This window comes from Pan paniscus, chromosome 19 (genome assembly GCF_029289425.2).
Source record: "Pan paniscus chromosome 19, NHGRI_mPanPan1-v2.0_pri, whole genome shotgun sequence".
Lineage (NCBI taxonomy): Eukaryota > Metazoa > Chordata > Mammalia > Primates > Hominidae > Pan > Pan paniscus.
Window position 1 is genome coordinate 17,838,279 of NC_073268.2, and position 17,749 is coordinate 17,856,027.

The following is a 17,749-nucleotide window of genomic DNA, read 5'->3' on the forward strand; positions in this document are numbered from 1 at the left end:
AAATGAGGGTCAGAGAAGTTAAGTAACTCTGCCCTAAGTCATAGCTAGTAGGTTGAAGTGCCAGAATCTGAACCCAAGCAGTCTAGCTTCAGAGTCGGTACTTTAATCCACATGTCATACTACTTATAGTTGATTTAAAAACTTAACAGATAATCAATTTGTTTTATTTTTTTTCTTTTGAGACAGAGTCTCGCTCTGTTGCCCAGGCTGGAGTGCAGTGGCGTGATCTCAGCTTACTGCAACCTCTGCCTCCCAGGTTCAAGCGATTCTTGTACCTCTACCTCCCAAGAAGCTGGAATTACAGACATGCACCACTATGCCTGATTAATTTTTGTATTTTTAGTAGAGATGAGGTTTCGCCATGTTGGCCAGGCTGGTCTCCAACTCGTGGACTCAAGTGATCTGCCCACCTTGGCCTCCCAGAGTGCTGAGATTACAGGCATGAGCCACTGTGCCTGGCCCAGATAATCAATTTGAAACATGTGTCACAAATCATAAAAAGTTCCATAGGTTCTATGCCCTTAAATTCACACAACATCAGAGTTCATGACAGGGTAGCCATAGAGTACTCTAACCTCTGAGGGCTTCTCTGATATTTGTATAGTTTATCAAGGCTAGGTAAAGAACAGTCACCTCAACAAATTTTAAATTTGTCAAAATTGGTCCATTTTAGAAAGGCTGCTTATTTAGATTATAAATCGGTGTGAAGAAGAGGCGTCTATCTGGTTTAAAAGCTTTGAAAGACTAATTTACCTTTCTGTTTGATGTAAATGTATCTGGAGGATGCAAGGTTAAACCCCTCTTAATTATTTTGGACTTACACTCAAAAGACCTTTCCAATTTTGAAGCCAAACCTGTTTGTAAGAAGAGGAACTTCAGTAGTGCTGCTACAACTTCCTTCCTTCCTTCCTTCCTTCCTTCCTTCCTTCCTTCCTTCCTTCCTTCCTTCCTTCCTTCCTTCCTTCCTCTCTCTCTTTCTCTCTTTCTTTCTTTCTTTCTCTCTCTCCTTTCCTTTCCTGTCCTGTCCTGTCCTGTCCTGTCCTGTCCTGTCCTGTCCTGTCCTGTTTCGATAGTCCTGTTTCGACCGAGTTTCGCTGTTGCCCAGGCTGGAGTGCAGTGGCATGATCTCAGCTCACTGCAACCACTGCCTCCCGGGTTCAAGTGATTGTTCTGCCTCAGCCTCCCGAGTAGCTGGGATCACAGGTGCACGCCACCACACCCGGCTGATTTTTGTATTTTTAGTAGAGATGGGGTTTCACCATGTTGGCCAGGCTGGCCTTGAACTCTTGACCTCAGGTGATCCACCTGCCTCGGCCTCCCAAAGTGCTGGGATTACAGGCTTAATTTGTTTGTTTTTTCACTTTAGCAGTACATTCTGGAAATCTTTCTATGTCTGTATTTTTCATCACATGGACATAGCATAATTTAACTAGTACACGATTGATTTCTCAATATTACTTTAAGAGTGACTTAATGGAGTCAATGCTAACTTCATTCATGATTATGAAATATATTATGGACCTTATAATTCTAATCCCATATTTTAATTAAGTCTGTAAATAAAGGATGGTAAATAAGTGACATGCAAACATCTATAACTGTTTCTGGATCCTGTTATTTTGATCACTACTCTTGGTAGCTAGGCCATGATCAGCCTCAAGAAGTTTTCTGAACATGGCATTTCAGACAGCCATTATCTGTAAGTTGGAGTTACTGTTCTAGATGAAATCTTTGTCAATCCTATCCAGTAAACATATTCTGTGCTTTTTAGATTTATGGCTGCTTACCACTGCTTCTTTAGTTGTGTTTGGGGTACTGTTATCTTTTTCTGCTGCCAAGTTACTTGTGAGGAGCCTAAGAAACCACCTGTGTCACAACACTTCAGATTGCTCTGGATTTGCTTCCTTATCTGACAGTTTCATTATATTTATTTATTTATTTAAACAGAATCTCACTCTGTCACCCAGGCTGGAGTGCAGTGGCACGATCTCGGCTCACTGCAGTCTCTGCCTCCTGGGTCCAGGCGATTCTCCTGCCTCAGCCTCCGGAGTAGCTGGGATTACAGGCTTGCGCCACCGCGCCTGGCTAATTTTTGTATTTTTAGTAGAAGACGGGGTTTCGCCATGTTGGCCAGGCTGGTCTTGAATTCCTGACCTCAGGTGATCTGCCTGCCTCAGCCTCCCAAAGTGCTAGGATTGCAGGCATGAGCCACCACGCCTGGCCAGTTTCATTATTTTTAAGTTTTGCCTAAATCACCAATCCGTATTCCCATTTGAACATATAATTTTTAAGTTATTATGCTTCAAAAAGCTAATTGCAGTATTACACTAAAATTACACACGCACACGTACACACAAAAAGAATAGTTGGTGTCTTTATTAGGCAATTTTATTGCAGTGAAAGTGGACCTACACATAATCAAATATTTGTAAACAATTGAGACAGCATTACTGTGACTGGGAGTTAAATTAGTTTGTGGGAGCCATTGTTTATTGGTATAATCAATAGTTTTTAAAAACTTATAAGGTGAAAAGAAACCAGACCATTGTAAAATCTAGAGGAAATCAAACTTTCTAACTTATGTAAATTAGAAGTTGTAGCTCAGTAAAATTAATAGTTTATTCCTACTGCAGTGAGCGCCCCATTCTTTTTTTTTTTTTGTAGCTGCAGCACTAATACTACTATACATCTCATTAAAACACATCTGCCAAAATTTCTTATCATTTACTATTTATTATTTTTTACACTGTGGTTTCATAAAAAACCATAAGATGGACCAGAGAAGAAGGGTTCTGTTGGTTTTTGCTTGCACATATCTGTGACAAAAAACTTAGAAATAAAATTTCAAATTACTTTTTTATCCAAACTCTTAGAATGATGTTAACTATTTAAAAAGATGTGGCAAGTTTGTCTTGTACTTTACAACAGTGGTTCTCAAACTTGAGAATGCCACAGAATCACTTGCAGAGTTTGTTAACCACGTAGATTACTGGTTCCTACTCCCAGAATTACTAATTTAGTGGGTATGAGATGGGACACAAAAATTTTCATTTCTAGCAAGTTTCCAAGTTATGCTGATACTGGTACAAGGACCACACTTTGAGAACCACTGGCTTAGAAGATCCTTCAGCTCACTGGTATTATTGCATAACCCATTTTTAGAAGCACAGTTTTGTGGTTTTCCCTCTCTTTCCATCCTCTTTGTTGTTGCCTCTGTAGACCCTGGATTGTGGGGATAGAAGTGAAGTGATGATCAGTTTAGTAGAGACATAGACTAAATAAGGGTGAAAAATGCCACTTGCATTAAGAAGGCAGGGGGCATTTCCTAATGTAAAAAGGAGGGACAGATTGATAGATAACTCAGCTCTTGCTATTGTAATGTAATTTAATTATTGTTACTATAGTCTGTCAACTGAATGTTAAAATGGTGTGAGCATTCACAATTTATAATTTATCTTAAATATAATTTAATGTATATTTGATAAAGCAAAACAAGTGGATTTTTTTCAATCTGGTCTTTTTAAAATATAGAAATTATTTCATATTGGTAGTTAGATTTATTTACACTCAGGTTTCTCTTGCTAATGAAATTTGACTTCTATCCTCCCAAAAGATTTATTAGAAAAATATTACCTAAAAACAAGATCCTTTACTGGTAGTCTGTTTAAAGGCAGGGGTGTTTCTGTGTGTGTATGCTTTTCTTAAATATTTACAGAGAATACCATGATTGTCTTCATTGTATTATTTCCTTGGTTTCTTATAGAGAAAAGTAATCAAGATCTAAGGAACTGACTTTGCTATAAGCAAACCGTTTCTCCATAATTCAAATTTGAATTAATAAGTGATTGTTTTGTGTTAAAATAGCAAGCCTAATTTTTTTTTTTTGCTAAACTTGTTTATTGCATGATAAACTGATTATCATTCAATATACTGAACAATAGCCTTTTTAAAAAATGTCTGTTTTTAGTACACTCAGAAGAAGCCTTGTTTTTACTGGCAACCTGTTATTACCGCTCAGGAAAGGCATATAAAGCATATAGACTCTTGAAAGGACACAGTTGTACTACACCGCAATGCAAATACCTGCTTGCAAAATGTTGTGTTGATCTCAGCAAGTAAGTTTTAAAATATTTTCTAGCTATTTTGTTTTACTTACACTGTTGAATTTTGGATAAAATTCCTTTCAGATTAAACTCTGATTCCCTTTCTTCCCTGTTTTCCATCTATTTCAGTAACATTCGAAATGTTTACACTGTTGCCTATGGCATTATTTATATTATGGAGATTTCATTGTTATGGTAATAAATAATAGAGTTTAACTCTGGAGAAACTTAAGTTATAACCGATTTTTATTGGTTTCTTAAATGATCACAAATATTTCGTTTTCTTTGCTTTCAGTGTTAGACCAATTTGAATAAGCCTGAAAACCCACCAGCTCACTTGAGATTAAGGCTCCCTTGTGTTTAGGTGATTGTATAGTTTCCTTTCAAGATCATTTTATTGAGTACTTCTTTTGCACATTACAGTTAAACCAAGTCAGCTGTCCCTATACCAAATTTGGAGGCATTTAGAGATACAGATAGTTAGGTTCTATTCAATTCTTTTCTGTACTGTAAGAGATGGAATAATGGTAAAAGGGACTAAACGGTCACATGTGTAAACGGTGTTAGATATTTGTAAAAGCCTGTATGTATAATTGGCTTGTAGGTTTACAAGGGGAAGATACAAGTAAGTCTCACCATAGACTGATCAATAACTATATTATCTGTCCAGTGACTAATTGATGGCTTTTTAATTAAAGCTAGCTAAAATATCTGAAATTTCTGAGACATTTGTTGTTGAATTACTTTTAAATTTCAAAGATCCTAATGTGGAATTCTTAAAAATCTTTCTTATGTAATTTGCCAGTTCCTTTTTTTTTTTTTTCCTTTTTTTAGAGAAAGGGTCCTGCTGTGTTGCTCAGGCTGGAGTGCAGTGGGGTGATGATGGCTCACTGCAGTCCCCATCTGGGCCTAAGCGATCCTCCCATCTCAGCCTCCCACGTAGCTGGAGCTGCAGACACGTGTCACTACACCTGGCTAATTTTCTTATTTTTTGTATAGATGGGGTCTCACTATGTTGCCCAGGCTGGTTTTGAACTCTTGGGTTCAAGCTGTCCTCCCACCTTGGCCTCCCACAATGCTGGGGTTATAGGCTTGAGCCACTGTGCCGGGCATAAGTATGCAATTTTTAGTTAAACTATGTTAGTCTTGTTTAATTTGCATATACATTTCTATTTTAAGGAAGTAAAAAGGACCACCATGTTTGTTAATGAAGAACCATTTATATTTTCTCCCCCAGTATAGTAATCATCTTCTGTTCCTTCTGACATGAGTAATGAATATGTTGCTCAGACTGGATTTGTACATACAGAGACTAAATGTAATTGATTCTGTTTTTAAAGGTAAAAGTGAAATTTTAAGATCATAAATTTCCAGCCTCTCAAATGATTCTGAATAAGTGTTTGCCACTATTGTAATTAAAAAAAATTTTTTTTACAAAAAACAAATTGGCCAGGTGCAGTGTCTCATGCTTGTGATCCCATGAGATGAGAGGATTGCATGAGCCCAGGAGTTTGAAACCAGCCTGGTCAACATAGTGAGACCCTGTCTCTACAAAAAAATTAAAAATTAGCTGGGTGTGGTGGTGTGCACCTGTAGGCCCAGCTACTCACAAGGCTGATGCAAGAGGCTCACCTGAGTCCAGGAATTTGAGGCCATGTGAACTATGATTGTACTACTGCACTCTAGCCTGGGTAACAAAGCAAGACCCTATCTCTTTAAAGAAAGGAAGACAGAGAGAGGGAGGGATGAAGGAAGGAAGGAAAAGGAAAGAGAGAGAGAGAAAAAATTTGTGTCTCCATAGTTAGATGCACTTTGGTAATGAAGAATATGTTTACATGAACTGCTTTTTATATTGGTTTTTAAAAATCTTTAAATTTGTATTTTAAAGGCTTGCAGAAGGGGAACAAATCTTATCTGGTGGAGTGTTTAATAAGCAGAAAAGCCATGATGATATTGTTACTGAGTTTGGTGATTCAGCTTGCTTTACTCTTTCATTGTTGGGACATGTATATTGGTAAGTAAGAATGATTCAAACTGTCAGAAAAGCATTTCCATACAAGTATGTTTTATAGTTTAAAAAACCTATGTTGATCAGTGTTTATCAAATATTACTTGGCTGAGTAGTACATAGTCTGATTCTATGACCTTATTAAAATAGCAGAGATGCTAATCTAAGTTTGAACTCTCCACTTATCCTTACTGATAATAGCTACAGCTGCCCTGCCTAACAATTGATCATACATGTTAGGTTTTTTTGTTTGTTTCTATTTTTTTTTTTTTTTTTTGAGATGGAGTTTCACTCTTGTCACCCAGGCTGGAGTGCAATGGTGCGATCTCAGTTCACTGCAACCTCCACCTCCAGGGTTCAAGCAATTCTCCTGCCTCAGCCTCCCAAGTAGCTGGGATTTCAGGTGCCCGACACCACGCCCAACTAATTTTTGTATTTTTTGGTAGACAGGGTTTTACCATGTTGGCCAGGCTGGTCTCAAACTCCTGACCTCAAGGTGATCCACCTGCCTCAGCCTCCCAAAGTGCTGGGATTACAGGTGTGAGCCACCGTACCCGGCCCCATGTTAGTTTTTTTTACCTTGGGTGAAAAGAATATCTTTATGTGATCCACTGAGGAGATAGAAGAAAAGATAGCCAGGTGCATTGTCTCACGCCTGTAATCTCAACACTTCGGGAGGTGGAGGTGGGAGGATCACTTGAGGCCAGGAGTTCAAGACTAGCCTGGGCAGCATACCAAGACCCCATCTCTACAAAAAAATAAAAAATTAGCTGGGTGTGGTGGCACATACCTGTAGTCCCAGCTACTCAGGAGACTGAGGTGGAGGATCTCTTGAGCCCAGGAGGTTGGAGCTGCTGTGAGCTGTGATTGTGCCACTGCACTCCAGCCTGGGTAACAGAGCGAGACCCTGTTTCCAAAAAAAAGAAAAAGAAAAAGAACAAGTAACTCTGCCCATGGGAATGCTTCACATGTGTAAATGTTATCTGTTGTCACTTCTCCCCCGTGGGAGAAGTGACTGGGGACTGCTTGTCTAAAGAACTAGGATAGCATCTGTTTTAAGATAAATTGAGGCTAGTTTGAATATTGGTTATTTTTCAAAACCTTGAAAATGTATTTCTGAACAGAATACATTATTTGACTAAGTTTGGGGGCCCATTTTCAGGTGTAACGGTGGTATGTTTAGCCATTAACACCACTCTTGCGAACATGAGTAAGCAAAGACATAATATCAATATATTCATTTACCTTAAGGACTGAGAATAATAAATTTAGTTCATGAAACTATGATTCTTCTTGTCATTTAGTCAAGAAACTTTGAGATTCATTTCCATTATAGCTAAACACACTTGGCTTGAATATAAAGATAAATAACTCACAGTCATACTTGGCTTGAATATAAAGATAAATAACTCACAGTCCCCACCCTCAAAGGTTTATAATAGAGTAGGAGAAGAGAAACAGTAAACAAAAGTTTGTAAGTGTGATATAGTGAAATATATATATTTGGTCTTTGACCTCATTTCCTCGTATACACTTAGAAACTCCAAAGTGATATATTTTTGTATGCAAACGAATTGACTGGTAGCTGGCATCCCCTAGGTAGCTTCAGGATGGGGGCTGGCAGCAAAAGACCAAGGCAGGATTAGAGGATTGGGACTTTTCATCCCCACCCCGCAACCTCCCAGGAGGTGAGAGGAGCTGAAGATTAAGTTTCACCATTAAATTGGTGATAAGATTATCACCAACAGCCAATGGTTTAATCAGTAATGCCTATGTAGTGAAGCCTCCGTAAAAACTCAAAAGGACAGGGTTCAGAAAGCTTCCAGAAAACTGAACACATGGAGGTTCCTGGCAGGTGGCTTGCCTGGAGAGGCCATGGAAGCTCCGCACCTCTCTTTCCCCATGCCTCGCCCTATGCACTCTTCATCTGTATCCTTTGTGATATCCTTTATAAGTCAACTGCTCTAGCAAATTCATCAAACCTGAATAGAGCATTGTGGGAATCCCAATTTATAGCTAGTTGATCAGAAGTTCCTTAGGCCCAGACTTGTGACTGGTTTCTGAAGGTGGGGCAGGGCAGTCTTGAAGACTGAGCCCTTAACCTGTGGGACCTGAGGCTGTCTACAGGTAGATGGTATCAGAATTGAATTAGCGGACATTCAGCTGGTGTTTGATGCTTGGTGTGTTTAGGGGGAATTAGAAAACCCAGACATTTGGTCACAGAAGTCTTCTGTATTGATGATTGTTACTGTTAAGAGAGAATAGGAAAAAACAAAATGTTGCTTTTTCCACACTCAGAGTTCGTTTTTATTATCACATTAAAAGTTCTGTCATAAAATTTGAGCATTATATTGTTCAAATGAGAGAATAATTAGTCCTGCCTGGTTAAGAAGAGGGGTTGTGATAACTAGGAAAGACTTGATAGAAAAAGTAAAATTTGACAACATCTCATATCTGTAGAGTGACTTCCAGAGGAAAATAGATGTTCGAAGACTACAAATTATTTGAGAGGAGTGATGTACAAACACTGGAGGGTAGACAATTTATGAAAGAAGTTGGCAAAATTTTAATAAGGAATGTTGGAGAAATAATCCTAAAGAGCAACATATTCTTTTATTTTTAGAAAATTAACTAAAATGAAGTATTATAAATATTACTCTGTTGAAAAAAGTTGCATTAGATGATAAAAAGTCACACATGGATAAGAAAATCTCAAAACATTTGGAAATGAAACCACATACTTCTAAATAATTAATGGGTCTGGGCACAGTGGCTCACGCCTGTAATCCCAGCCCTTTGGGTGGCCAAGGCGGGTGGATCACCTGAGGTGGGGAATTTGAGACCAGCCAGGCCAACATGGTGAAACCTTGTCTCTACTAAAAATAAAAAAGTTAGCCGGGCATGGTGGTGCACGTCTGTAATCTCAGCTACTTGGGAGTCTGAGGCACGAGAATTGCTTGAACCTGGGAGGCAGAGGTTACAGTGAGTCGAGATCACACCATTGCACTCCAACCTGGGTGACAGAGTGAGACTCCATCTCAAAAAAATTAAATAAATAAATAATTCATGGGTTGAAGAGGAAGTCTCACAGGAGATTTAAAAAATATATTGAACTGAATGAAAGGGATAATAAATATGACATATTAAAAACTATGATGTTGCTAAAGTCTTACAGCGAAATTTATAGCACTAAATGTTTGTTATAAAAGAACAGTTTCAACTCTGCTATCTAAGCTTTCACTGTAAGAAACTAGAAAAAGAAGAGCACAGTAAATCCAAGCAAACAGAAAGAAGGAAATAATAAAAAGTAGAAATCAGTGAAATTGCAAACAGAAAAACAATAGAGAAAATCATAGAAACCAAAGCTGGTCCTTGGAAAGATTGGTAAAACTGCCAAAAGTGACCCCAAAAAAGAAAGAGAGAGAACACCATTACTTATATCAGGAATGAAAGAAGGAATATCACTACCTACCCTGAGGACAGTGAAAGGATGTGTATGCTGAAAACTTAAAACAACTCTATGCACATGAATTTAACAACTTAGATGAAATGGGCCAATTTCTTAATAAGCCACACTACCAAAACTCACCTAAGAAATAGAAATCTGAATAAGTTAATCTGAATAATCCTAAAATTATGAAAGAAACTTTAATTTGTAGTTAAAAGTCTTCCCTAATGCTACATAATCTCTTCCAGAAAACAGAACAAGAAGAAATACTCCTCTACTCATGAGGCCACATTTCCTTGATTCCAAAATGAAATACTGTTCTAAAAAGGAAAACTATAGGCCACTATTCCTTAAGAATACATGTATACACAAAAATCTTCAAAAAAATTTAGGAAATCAGATGTATCAGTGATATATAAAAATAATACTATTTCTCAGAAAATTGAAACTAGAATTACTATTTGAGCCAGTAATTCCACTTGTGGGAACATACACAAAATAATTAAAAACAGGATCTTGGATGGTCAGTTGACTTTTGAAGAAGGTGAAAAACAATTTAATGGAGGAATGATATCCTTTTTAGTAAATAATGGTGCCAGTGCAATTGGATATCCATAGGCAGAGAAATGAGCATTGACTTAAACCCCATACCTTATTAAAAATTTAACTCAAATGAATCATGGATCTAAATGTAAAACATAAAACTATTAAACTTTTAGAAAAAAATATTTATGAGCTAGGGTTAGGCAAAGACTTCTTAAACATAACACCCAAATGACAGTACATAAAATAAAAAGTTGATAAATTTTATCAAAATTAAAACTCTTTGCTTGGCAAAAGACATTAATGAAAATACACACAAGTCACAGCCTGGGAGAAAATATTTGCAAATCACATAAACAACACAGATTGTATCTAGACTATATAAAGAACTCTGTCAGTAATAAAAAGAAAATCAGTTCAATTAGAAAATAAGTAAAACAGTTGAATGGACATTTCACCAAAGAGGGTATATGGATGGTAAATAAGCAGGTGAAAAGATGTTCTAAATCGTTAGCCATTAAGGAAAGTGATTAAAAACCACCATTAGATACAATGGCTAAAAATAAAAACTGCTGACAATACCAAGTGCTGGTGAGACGATGCAGTGCAGCAGGATTCCTCGTACACTGCTGGTGGGAAGGTAAGGTGATATTTTACATAGGAGTTCATAGCAACTTTATTCATAAAAGCCCAAAACTGGAAACAACCCAAAATTCAGTAAGTAAATAGATAAACTAGTCCATATGATGGACTACTTAGCAATAAAGAGAAACAAACTACTATATTGATATGTATAGTAACTTAGATGGATTACAAGGGTATTATGGCAAGTGAAAAAAGCCAATTTCAGAAGTTTCTATAATTCCATTTATATAACATTAATCTGACAGAATTATAGTGAAGGAGAACAGATCAGTGGTTCTCAGGTTGGGTTAGGGTGAGGATGTAACTATTTAGGGGTTTCTTTGGGATATTAAAACAGTTTTATATCCTGATTGTAGTAGTGGTTATAGAAATTTGTAAATGTGATAATATTCTCTATATAAACGTGTAAAAACTGCTAAAATTCAAATAAGCTCTGTGGTTTAGTTTACAGTTGTTGTTGTTGTTGTTGTTTGAAATGGAATCTCGCTCTGTCGCCCAGGCTGGAGTACAGTTGCACAATCTCAGCTCACTACAGTCTCCACCTCCCAGGTTCAAGCAGTTCTCGTGCCTCAGCCTCCGGAGTAGCTGGGATTACATGTGAGCGCCACCATGCCCAGCTAATTTTTGTATTTTTAGTAGAGACGGGGTTTCACCATATTGGCCAGGCTGGTCTCGAATTCCCAACCTCACATGATCCACCTGCCTCGGCCTCCCGAAGTGCTGGGATTACAGTCATGAGCCACCGTGTCCAGCGTAGTTTACAGTTTTGTACTAATGTCAATTTCCTAGTTTTGATAACTGTACTATGGTTATGTCAGATATTATTGGGGGAAGCTGGGTGTAGGGTACATGGGAACTGTGTACTGTTTTTGCAAGTTCTATGTAAGTCTAAAATTATTCCAAAGTAAAGTTTAAAAAAATTAAGTTAAAATCACAAATATGTTATACAGTCATGTGTCACTTTATGATGGGGATTTGTTCTGAGAAATGTGTCCTTAGGTGATTTTGTCATTTGTGAACATCATAAAGTGCATATGCACAAACCTAGATGGTGTAGCCTACTACACACCTAGGCTATATGGTATAACCTATTGCTCCTGGGCTACAAACCTGTACAGCATGTTACCTTACTGAATACTGTAGGCAGTTATAACACTATGGTAAATATTTGTGTATCTAAACAAAGAAAAGATACAGTAGAAATATGGCATTATAATCTTATGGGGGCCAGGCAGGGTGGCTCACACCTATAATCCCAGCATTTTGGGAGGCCGAGGCGGGCAGATCACCTGAGGTCAAGAGTTCGAGACTAGCCTGGCCAACACGGTGAAACCCCACTTCAACTAAAAATACAAAAATCAGCTGGGCGTGGTGGCACGAGCCTGTAATCCAGCTACTGGGGAGGCTGAAACAGGAGAATCACTTGAATCCAGGAGGCAGAGGTTGCAGTGAGCTGAGATCGTGCCATTGTACTCCAGCCTGGGCAGCAAGAGTGAAACTCCATCTCAAAAAAAAAAACAAAAGAAACAAATAATCTTATGGGACTATTGTCATACATGTGATCTGTTGTAACAGAATGTCATGTGGCACTGAACTATTCAGATAAAATCATTAAAGTTTTTTTAAAGATGCAGTTAAATCAGTTCCTCAGAAAGGTATGTGTGTGTATGTATACATATATGTAAAGAAGGAAGTTCTTTTTTCTCCTTCTTCAGAGGAATATGGATGGGTTCTTTTATATTTTTTTGGTTTTGGTAGATATGGGGTCTCCCTATGTTGCCCAGGCTGGTCTTAAACTCCTGGGCTCAAGCAGTCCTGGCACCTCAGCCTCCCAAAGTGCTGGGATTACAGGCATGAGCCACAGCACCCAGCCAAGGGTTATTTTTATTCATCATCAGGATTAAAAGATTGAGTATTGAAAGTGGAACAACCCTACCCCAATCCTGGCTTTTCTTTTTAGCCATTATATACCAGAATTGCACCTAGTAATCTAGATACATACATGTGGTTTTGTAGCTAAGGTGTGTTAGGTTTTCTTTTCTATCTCCAGTATAGACATTTTTTTGTCTTTTTGTCTATTACAGCACATGAGACTTCTATGTTTAGGACACAACTGATACTAAGTCTGATTCCTAAATTAACCTATTTCTTCCCAATACCACTTAAATAATATTTTTTATGCTAGTTCTTTAGGAAACTTCTGGCTGGGTTTTGTGTGTATCACTCAATTTTAATAAAAACTTCGATCTAAATTTAGAGTACCCCAGCACTTTACTTTTCTTAAATCTTTGTCCCCTTTTATCTCTCTATTGAATAATTAGAGGTTTTACCTTCCAGGCTAGATTATTATAATTCCACACCTGACTTCTTCGCTAGTTAGCTCTTACGTGATTTATACATATATCTATCCATATGTGTATCCAATCTCTTAACAGACATGAATTTTGATTTAAATTTCTTCTGTTTTGTGGTCTATTCATGAAATAATTACTCATTATAAAAATCAGCCTTGCCAACTTAACCAAGTTTGATTTTTTCTTTTCCTAATATAAAAATAATACAATTTTAATTTAAGTAATACTGGAAATGAGACTTTTCAGCACAAAGGATCACCCCTCTTACTTTTCCAGAATATTTTTCCCGTAACAGATTATTTTGTCTTTGCTTAATCAATGTTTGTCTACTTCCTTTCTGGCCATGTAAATAATTCATACAGTTCACTAATGCAACTTTTAAAATTATTAATAAAAATGTCTGTTTTATATCACATTCTGCTGGCAAAGCAAGGGGACGGGGCTACTTGAAAACAGGAAACAGGTAGTATAAAAATGGCAAAGACTAATTCTCCATTCTCAGAGAGCTTATAATCACTTGCAAGAGAGAATGCATGAAAAGATAAATAGGCAGACTATGGTTAGTATTATGAGACAGAAGGGGCCTAGATAGATGAATTGAAGGGATGAAGAGGCAAGACATTAATTAGGAATCTATTGATGGTTTAGATGAGAAGCAATAAGGATCCTAACAGTGAAAATAAAGAGGGAACTTAAGCCAGAAATAAAATGAAAGTACATGAATTATGGCTTCGTTGCTGATTGGCTGTGAAGGTCAGAGGAGAAGAAGAAGGAGTCAGTGCTATCTCTAAGTAGGATTTTTGAGTCTGTAAACTTGTAAAAATAGTGGTGTCCTTAAAACACACACAGAAAGAAAGAGAAAGAACAGATTTTGAGGAGAAAAGATGAACTTGACTTTGAATTTACTAAGCTTTAGATAAGGAAGTAAACCTAGATGAAATTGCCCATCAGGCAAAGGAAAGGTAAGGTTGAAGTTAGAAGTAGATTTAGTTGTCATCTCTGTAGAAGGGATTCTCACCAGACAGAGATTTTCTAAAGAAGGGACTGAGGCCTGAGGGAATGGCTTTACTTAGGAACTACAAGAAGAAAAAAAAAAAAAAATGAAGAAATGGTCATTGACCTATTTGAAGCTTAGGATAATCCTCAAACAATGAGATTTCACTGTATTTTGTTTTTATTTATTTATTTGAGACAGAGTCTCGCTCTGTCACCCAGGCTGGAGTGCAATGGCATGATCTCGACTCACTGTAACCTCCACCTCCAGGATTCAAGCAGTTCTCCTGCCTCAGCCTCCCAGGTAGCTGGGATTACAGGTGCCCACCACCACACCTGGCTAATTTTATGTTTTTAGTAGAGACGAGTTTTCACCGTGTTGGCCAGGCTGGTCTCGAACTCCTGACCTCAAGTGATCCACCTGCCTTGGCCTCCCAAAGTGCTGAGATTACAGGCATGAGCCACTGTGCCCGGCTGTGTATTTTCTTTTGCTTAGCCTTATGTTAAAAGCTCCCAAGCACTGATTTGCCATGTTCCACCCTATTACTTTCAGCAAATGTTTTTTTGTATGCCCTTTCTTCATTTCCTATTTCTAAATTACCACTCTATCCCTGGTGGGTGATTATGTCAGTCTTATGACAATTATATTTAAGAAATTTCAGGCCAGTTGTGGTGGCTCACACCTGTAATCCCAGGTTTGAGACCAGCCTGGGCAACACAGCAAAACATCGCTAACTTTTTTTTTTTTTTTTTTTTTTTTAAATTAGCCAGCCATGGTAGCACGCACTTGTAGTCCCAGCTACTTGGGAGGCTGAGGCAGGAGAATCACTTAAGGCCAGGAGTCCAGCCTGGGCAACATAGCAGGATCCTATCCCTTTAAAAAAAAAAAAAAAGAAAGAAATTTTTGATCTAAATGATCTTAGATACAGACTTTGATAAAACTTATTTATGTTTTCCAAAAGTCTGCATCCTACTTCTGCTTCCTACTTTGTCCATTTGTTTATTGGCTTAAATTACACAAGTGTGGGAAGCTAGATATCCTTCAACTGGTAGTACTTTCTTTGTCATATCACTTATTTCTAGTTTTTACTCACTTGAAAATTTGGCAGTGAGGCAAACTAATATCTGGTTCCCCAAGGGTACCTTCTTCATAGTTCTCTGAGGTTATACTGACATTCCGCACATAAACAGATGATGTATACATTTTACCTGATAGTTTCAGTTGAGGATCTCGGTTAGATTTCTTCTGGTCCTTTATATATAAAACCTTAGAATTTTGGAAGAATTGCTGTTCTGAATTTTTTTCCATTTGATATTGAAGCATTTGAACTTCAGACCAGGTAAGTTGTATTTTTTACCTGAATGCTTTAATTGGTCTCACTAGCCACTAACCCCTTCCATCCTCCTAGTTAAAAGCTAAGGAGGAGGCGACCAGGTGCTGTGGCTCACGCCTGTAATCCCAACACTTTGGGAGGCTGAAGCGGGTGGATCACTTGAGTCCAGGAGTTCAAAAACAGCCTGGCCAACCTGGTGAAACCCTGTCTCTACTAAAATATAAAAATTAGCTGGCATGGTGGTGTGCACCTGTAATCCCAGCTACTCGGGAGGCTGAGGCATGAGAATCACTTGAATCCAGAAGGTGGAGGTTGCAGTGAGCCGAGATGCCACTGCACTCCAGCCTGGGCAACAGGGCCAGACTCTCAGGAAAAAAAAAAAAAAAAAGCTAGAGAGGCAGCAATGCTGTTCTGATAATCCCCAGATTTTTCCAAGTATATATGTTCCCAGGGATATTGTCCAGATTCCATATGTAAGCGTTTATACACCTGATTTAGAAAGAAACATAAATTTTCCTTTTCATTAAGGAAGCAGATCCTCCACAAACAGATCTTGAGGGGAGAGGGGAGGAAAAAGACCTACCACCTCTACTTTGTTTGAAAAAAAAAAAAAAAAAAAGAAGCGGAGGTTTCAGCAGTGGCATCCGGGGCCGGGGTCGCAGCTGTGGATGGGGCCGGGACCGAGGCCACGGAGCTCGTGGAGGCAAGGCCAAGGATAAGGAGTAGATTCCTATCACCAAGCTGGGGCTCCTGGTCAAGGACATGAAGATCAAGTCCCTGGAAGAGATCTATCTCTTCTCCCTGCCCATCAGGGAATCTGAGATCATTGACTTTTTCCTGGGGGCCTCTCTCAAGCACAAGGTTTTGAAGATTATGCCGGTGCAGAAGCAGACCCGTGCCAGCCAGGGCACCAGGTTCGAGGCGTTTGTTGCCATCGAGGACTACAATGGCCACGTCAGTCTGGGGGTTAAATGCTCCAAGGAGGTGGCCACTGCCATCTGCAGGGCCATCATCATCCTGGCCAAATGCTCGATTGTCCCCGTGCGCAGAGGCTACTGGGGGAACAAGATCGGCAAGCCCTACGCCGTCCCTTGCAAGGTGACAGGCCACTGCGGCTCTGTGCTGGTGCACCTCGTCGCGCCCCCAGGAGCACGGGCATCGTCTTGGCACGTGTGCCCAAGAAGCTGCTCATGATGACTGGTATCGATGACTGCTACACCTCAGCCAGGGGCTGCACTGCCACCCTGGGCAACTTCACCAAGGCCACCTTTGATGCCATCTTTAAGACCTACAACTACCTGACCCCGGACCTCTGGAAGGAGACTGTATTCACCAAGTCTCCCTATCGGGAATTCACTGACCACCTCGTCAAGACCCACACTAGAGTCTCCGTACAGAGGACCCGGGCTCCAGCTGTGGCTACAACATAAGGTTTTTACACAAGAAAAATAAAGTGAATTAAGCCTGGAAAAAAAAAAAAACAACAAATAAAAACCTGGTCATTTATGCTATATTTAAAGCATTTAAATCACTTTCAGAATTACCACTGGGAATGTTGTATTAAAAATTAAGGCCGAGCGTGGTGGATCACGCCTGTAATTCCAGCATTTTGGGAGGCTGTGGTGGGCAGATCACTTGAGCCCATGAGTTCGAGACCTGCCTGGGCAATATGGCAAAACCCCATCTCGACGAAAATACAAAAAGGCCAGGTGCGGTGGCTCACACCTGTAATCCCAGCATTTTGGAAGGCCAAGACAGGTAAATCACCAGAGCTCATGAGTTCAAGACCCGCCTGGGCATCAATGGTGAAGCCTGGTCTCTACAAAATATGCAAAAATTAGCCGGATGTGGTGGTGCGCACCTATAGTCTCAGCTGTTCAGGAGGCTGAGGTAGGAGGATGGCTTTAGCGTAGGAAGTAGGGGTTGCAGTGAGCCAAGATCATGCCACTGCACTTCAGCCTGTATGATAGAGCCAGACCTTGTCCAAAAAAAAAAAAAAAAAAAAATTAAGAATAATACTGAAGGATTTGGATGTTTTTCACATCTCCCTCAATAACTCTAGTATCTGACAGGAAGTTTAAAGTAATAGTAATATTCAAGAAGGCAACGATAGTTTGTTTTGTAAGCATTTCTTTTGATTCATGTTCTGTGCGCTTTCACTTGATTTGGAGATTAGCAGATGGGAGAAATTGGTAACTTAGAGAAGCATCACAAAGAGTGCTCTCTGAACTTCTGTAACTTTTACCTAATTTTTTATACTAAAAGTTTATGATACAGGTTTTGGGGTTTGTAGCTTATTTAATCTACTTGTTTCTCTCCAC

General features: G+C 38.9%; 1 protein-coding gene and 1 pseudogene across 16 annotated transcripts in view; both read left to right on the forward strand.

Moving 5' to 3' along the window:
• CDC27 (cell division cycle 27) overlaps positions 1 to 17,749 on the forward strand; it is a 71,572-nt gene that overhangs the window by 13,273 nt on the left and 40,550 nt on the right. For 10 of the 16 annotated variants that reach the window (XM_003809514.6, XM_008961740.5, XM_024926145.4 and 7 more), the window contains exons 3-4: positions 3,968 to 4,115; positions 5,992 to 6,117. The exons of 2 other annotated variants lie outside the window; for them this stretch is intronic. In XM_003809514.6, the coding sequence (XP_003809562.1) occupies positions 3,968 to 4,115; positions 5,992 to 6,117 (274 nt within the window). The remainder of the gene's footprint in view (positions 1 to 3,967; positions 4,116 to 5,991; positions 6,118 to 17,749) is intronic. 4 more of the 16 variants (XM_008961743.6, XM_055101428.2, XM_063598975.1 and 1 more) reach the window with 1 other exon arrangement.
• Positions 6,148 to 17,744, forward strand: LOC129394422 (small ribosomal subunit protein uS5-like; annotated as a pseudogene).